Source organism: Bison bison, unplaced genomic scaffold (genome assembly GCF_000754665.1).
Source record: "Bison bison bison isolate TAMUID 2011002044 unplaced genomic scaffold, Bison_UMD1.0 scf7180017864456, whole genome shotgun sequence".
NCBI classification, from domain to species: domain Eukaryota; kingdom Metazoa; phylum Chordata; class Mammalia; order Artiodactyla; family Bovidae; genus Bison; species Bison bison.
Window position 1 is genome coordinate 17140032 of NW_011495018.1, and position 6525 is coordinate 17146556.

The window sequence follows — 6525 nt, forward strand, 5'->3', positions numbered from 1 at the left end:
ATGTACCCCCGTGGAGGATTCATGTCAATGTATGGCAAACCACTACAATAAAATTAAAAAAAAAAAAAAAAAGAGTTTACTCCAACACCACAGTTCAAAAGCATCAATTCTTCAGTGCTCAGTTTTCTTTATGGTCCAACTCTCATATCCATACACGACTACTGGAAAAATCATAGCTTTGACTAGACGGACCTTTGTTGGCAAAGTAATGTCTGTGCTTTTTAATATGCTGTCTAAGTTGGTCATAGCTTTTCTCCCAAGGAGCAAGCGTCTTCTAATTTCATGGCTGCAGTCACCATCTGCAGTGACTGCAATGTTTTATGGTTATGTATTTCTAAAAATTTATTCCAATATTCTATTTTGGTTGCTAAGTAAACAGAATTTTAAAATTCCATTTCCAGTTGACTGTTACTAGTATATAAAAATATGGATCTTTTTACATTGACTTTGTAGTTTGTAACCTTCCCAAATTCACTTATTAGTTGGAGTAACTTTGTATAGATTACTTTGTAAGATTGTATAGATATATATAGAAAATATACAGATAGATATATCTATATAGATAGATATAATATATATATATATAATATTACTTTGTAAGATTGTATAGATACAGTCTTCTATGTACATGACATGTCTCTGGCAAATAGTTGTTTTTCTTCCTTTTTATCCTATATGCCTTCTATTCCTCTTTTTTGCCTCATTATAATGGCTAGTACTTTCAGTACAATGTTTAATAGGCATGATGAACGTGATCATGCCTTGTCTTGTTCCCAATCATGAGGCAAAAGTATTCAATACTTTGCATTAAGTGTAGCTGTAAGCTTTTTGTAGATGATATTTATCCTATTGCAGACACTCATTTCCATTTCAAGTTTATTAACTTTAACATGATTAAATGTTTTCCAGTTTTTTTCTGAATCTAGTAAAGCATCAGATGGCTATTTCATTCTGTTATTATGGCAAATTACATTGATTTATTTTGGTGATATCCTCTTGCATTATTTTTGGTAGCTGCTCTATAATCTTCTGAAATTATAAAAAATGTTCATCAATGTAACTTTATATTTTTATTGCAACATATAATCTGCAAAAATACAAAAGGCAGCCAGGGATGGGTTCTTGAAATAGATCTTGATTTAAGACTTCCCTGGTGGCTCAGGTGGTAAAGCATCTGCCTACAATGTGGGAGACCTGGGTTCGATCCCTGGGTCGGGAATATCCCCTAGAGAAGGAAATGGCAACCCGCTCCAGTACTCTGGCCTGGAAAATCCCATTGACGGAGGAATGTGGTAGGCTACAGTTCATGGGGTTGCAAAGAGTCGGACACAATTGAGCGACTTCACTTTCACTCTCTTTTCACAGAAACTGATAGGATAGTTTAAAAATTCCTCTTGGAGAAAGCCTGGGCCTAGGTAATGTTATAGGAGTTTTAATAAATATTCAAAAACCATTAATTCCTATGTGAGGCAAATTATTCCAAAAAAACAGAAAAAAAAGAAAAAAACTCACTTGATGAGATCAATATGACCTTGATCCAAAATCAGGTGAGAACAGAACAAGAAAATATAGAATTTATGAATATGAATTTTATAACATTGAATGTAATTTTGGATAATCAAATCTAATTTGGCTTTTTAAAAAAATCATGATTAGGTAAGTTTTATTCCAGGGATAAAAAGATGACTCAACATCAAATACACCTAATAATATAATTCATCACATCAGTATACTACAGGCAAAAAACTATACAATTATTTCCATAAATACAGAAAATGCATTTAATAAAATTATATAATAATTCTTAGTAACTAAGAGAAAATTTCTTAACTTCATAAATATTTTATTTCCCAAAGCTACAGAAAATGCATGTAAACTTCTGGAGAAAGTTTACTTGCATTCTATTTAAGACTATGAGCATGACAAGATATCTACTATTACCATAATGCTTAAAAGCAATATAATAAAAGGTAATGAAGTATAAAAATGAAAAGGGAAAAGATAAAACTGTTGTGTGTTTTTTTCAAAAAATATATTCACATGAGAAAGAAACAGAAGTTTTTGCAGAAATGGCTAAGTTGATCCTAAAATTCTTGTAGAACTGAGAGGGATTCAGGAACGGTCAAAAAATCTTGACAAATAAGTAGGAAGACTCATACTTTTCTGATTGCACAACTTATTAAGTTATGACAATCAAAACAGTGTGATTTTACCATAAAGACAGAAAAACAGACCAATGGAATAGACGTGAAAGTCTGGAAATAAACCCATGCATGTATGAATAATTGATTTTCTAAAGGCTGCCAAGACTACTCAAAGGAGAAAGAACAGTCTCTTCTATAAATGGTTCTGGGATAACTGGATGTCCACATGTAAAAGAATGAAGTTGAACCCTTAGCTATGCCAAGTTTAGACAGCATATTAAAAAGCAGAGACAAAGGTCCATCTAGTCAAAGATATGGTTTTTCCAGTAGTCACGTATGGATATAACAGTTGGACCATAAAGAAGGCTGAGCACAGAAGAACTGATGCTTTTGAACTGTGGTGCTGGAGAAGACTATTCAGAGTCCCTTGGACTGCAAAGTGATCAATCCAGGCCATCCTAAAGGAAATCAGTCCTAAATATTCATTGGAAGGGCTGATGCTGAAGCTGAAACTCATCCTTTGGCCACCTGATGCAAAGAACTGACTCACTGGAAAAGACCCTGATGCTGGGAAAGATTGAAGGCAGGAGGAGAAGGGGACGAGAGAGGATGAGATGGTTGGATGGCATCACCGACTCAATGGACATGAGTATGAGTGAGGTCCAGGAGATGGTGAAGGACAGGGAAGCCTGGCACACTGCAGTCCATGGGGTCACAGAGTCGGACTGGGCGACTGAACAACAACAACCCCCCCAAAGAAATAAAAATGTATGCCCACACAAAACTTCTGTGTGAATTATTTGTAATAGCCAAAAATTGGAAACACCCTAAATGTCACCAACTGGTTACTGGATAAAATGTGGTTTATACATGCAATGGAATGCTCTTCAGCAGTATAAAGGAACTCCTGACATGTTACATCATCAGTGAACCTCAAAAACATTACACAGAATGAAAGAAGCCAGACACACAGACCATACATTATATGATTCTATTTATATAAATGTTCAAGAGAGGCAAATTTATACAGAAACTGGGGGATGGAAATGGGGATTAATTATAACTAGGTATGAGGGGTCTTACTAGGAAGACGAAAATGTTCTAAAAATGATTTATGATAATGGTTTCACAACTTGTTAAATTTACTAAAAATTCCTAAATTATATACTTGAAACGGGTGACCTTTATTCTATGGAAAATATATCACAATAAAGTTCTTAAAATACTACAGATTTTATAAGGTCACAAACAAATAAAATACTACAGGTTTTATAACAAACAAATAAATAGATGTCACAAACAAATAAAAAGATGTGAATTAAACACATCAGAAAGGCTGCCTATAGGTGTACTTATGTACAGGGAATGGCAGGGGAGACAGAAATGGAGATGAAGAGGAATTTACAAAAGTAAGTAAATTATTTCTAACAAGAAACAGGCTGACATGGAACAAAGATGTTCATGAGGTATAAATACAGGAGTATGGTCCACCCTCTGCAAATGAGATCTTAAAAATGTAAAATAAACATTTTTATAGATTTAAAAAGAGAGGAAGAAATAATTCTACATCATTTCCATTTTTTGAAGATACTAAACTGTAAAGAGTTGACTCATTGGAAAAGACTCTGATGCTGGGAGGGATTGGGGGCAGGAGGAGAAGGGGACGACAGAGGATGAGATGGCTGGATGGCATCACTGACTCGATGGACGTGAGTCTGGGTGAACTCCGGGAGTTGGTGATGGACAGGGAGGCCTGGCGTGGGGTTGCAAAGAGTCGGACACGACTGAGCGACTGAACTGAACTGAACTGAAACTGTCATAAAATATAAAAATGACTCCAAGTAACCTATATTTCTTATGATGATTATGCTATCAATACTCTAATACCCACTAAGTTCTAAAGCAAGAGAAATTAATGTGTAATCAAAAAAGGACAAGTATTCCCTCTACCTTGTGGGCTAAATACCTTACTACTTCATTATTCTCTTCGATATCTACGATACTATGAATTTTAGAAGCACAGACCCAAAAAAGATAATGATAAAGAAATACTGACCTTTAAGGAGCAACGTAAAATCACGGTTGCCCAAAGTACACAACGTTAAGTTATTAGTCCTATGAAAAGTTCTGCTAAATAGGGCTTCTTGGTCAAGTAAGTTTATAAATACTGCACACATATCCCCCCACTAACGTATGCACAATATATAGCATATTAAAATCTAAGAAATTCTCTGAGATGTTTAAAAAACAAATCTGCTTTAATTTACAAAGCCACAAAATCTTTTTCTCATGTAACATCTTTTCATATTAGGATGAATATACACTTTAGAAAATGCTTCATTCAACAGATGTTACTTGCTCATAAATTTATTCAATAAATATCTATTAAATACACCTACTGTGGGCCAGGCTCTGTTTTAGGTGCTTAGGATTTCAGTAGTAAAGAAAACAAATTTCACGCCCGTGTGGGGATTTACACTACACTGATTATTATCATTATATGTTCTACATGTTTTTTCCTATTTTATGTATAATTATCAACTAAGTATATTAGTTGACAATTTTGTCAATATAAATAGGCAAAAACATCGATAGAGAGAAATAGTGAGAAAAGCAAGGGAAGTGCCTGAAATAGTATGTTCAGACAGAATGGGTTAGATGAACTTATTTTCCAAATAGATGGCACGTTAAAGACCAATAAATTACAGCCAAAATACTCATCAGTAAGAAATGCTTAAAATAACTAGGTAATACTGCACAGTCATATTCATATGACTAATATGGGAAAAAAAAGTTAAAGAGGAATGCAAAACTTATGTATATTCATTATGATTCCATTTGTTTAAAAAAGAAGATTCTCTAAAGACAAAATTAGTTTGCACATGAGTAGAAAATTTCTGAAGACACAAATTTTAACAATGGTTGGTTATCACCTGCTGCTGCTGCTAAGTCGCTTCAGTCGTGTCCGACTCTGTGCGACCCCATCGATGGCAGCCCACCAGGCTTCCCCGTCCCTGGATTCTCTAGGCAAGAACACTGGAGTCCACTAGGGAGCCCAAATAGATCACAGGGGACTTTTTAAATCTTTAAGTATTACATAATTTAAAAAAAACGAGATCATATATCACTACTATAATGAGACTAGAAAAATATTTAAGTCTAATTGACACATAAATATTCCCAGAGAAAACATAAGAGCTGAAGGGAGGCAGGAGTGTTTGCTTTTTTCCTAGATTTGAGAAAATTTAACTGAAAAGGGACAAAGCATCACTTTACAAACTGATTAAGAAAATATTTCAAATTGGGGAGCCTTATGGTGATCAGGCACATGAGTTTGAAATAAAGGATTAAAAAAAGGACTTGATTTGCCCTCTGTGACAATATGCTGACACACAGAAAAACAAGTTACATAAGAATAAAGTTAAAGCAAGTACCTCTAAGAAAAGGATGATCTGAAATATTTAAGCAACACCCTCTCATTTCAAATATTTATGTAGCAAGTATATATGTTTTTCTGATTAGAAGTATTAAAACTTTATTTAAAATGGAAAATTACCTTTCTTATAAGGTGATTTTCTGTATCTGCCACATATATGATATTATTCATTATGGCTACACCTTGTGGTGAGTTAAAACTTGACTCTGAAAAGATTCCATCTTTTCTTCCAGGGTTAGGTCCTAAAAGACAAAATAACCATAAAAGAAAATTTTTCTTATCTCAAAGTAAAACAAGCAAACAAAAACCCCCAAACAAAAACTTATATTTAAAGCTGGGATTTTAATATGATACTTCTGCAGTCCATGGGGTCGGAAAGAGTCAGACATGACTGAGCCACTGAACAACAACAACCTAAAAACTAACCTGTTTCCCAAGATACCTGTTTTTCTCAGCAATAAGTTTTGCAAGTGAAAGGACTTACTAGATAATGGTTACTAGAACACTTTAGTAGTTTGTATCAGAAGAAATTAATTCAAAACACATGTATACCTGTGGTGGATTCATTTTGATATTTGGCAAAACTAATACAATTATGTAAAGTTTAAAAAAAAATTAAAAAAATAAAAAATAAAAACATTTGAAAATTTAAGATGACTTTTTGATAAACTACAAGGGGGAAACTGTACAATAAATCTTTCTTTCTGCACTAAGCAAAGTTTCCACATAGCCAAGGCTTATCAAGATTTAAACATAAGTTCTAATTAGAACATAGGTGCTCCATTAATGAATTAGTATTCAATAACGGCACCCGTCATCTTCTACTTAATTAAAGCAAAACACTTTAACATTTAATTAGTACAGTTTTCTTTATGGTTTTAAATCTTACACACTCAAAATAAATTACATCAACACCTGAATCTTTCTTTTGCAGTATATCAATAA

The 6525-nt window shown here is 33.7% G+C and overlaps 1 protein-coding gene across 1 annotated transcript in view; it reads right to left on the bottom strand.

The window, feature by feature from the left end:
• The window catches only part of NHLRC2 (NHL repeat containing 2), a 61683-nt gene that overhangs the window by 31943 nt on the left and 23215 nt on the right, over nucleotides 1-6525 (bottom strand). The window contains exon 4 of the mRNA XM_010859302.1: nucleotides 5701-5822. Coding sequence (XP_010857604.1) covers nucleotides 5701-5822 — 122 coding nt within the window. The remainder of the gene's footprint in view (nucleotides 1-5700; nucleotides 5823-6525) is intronic.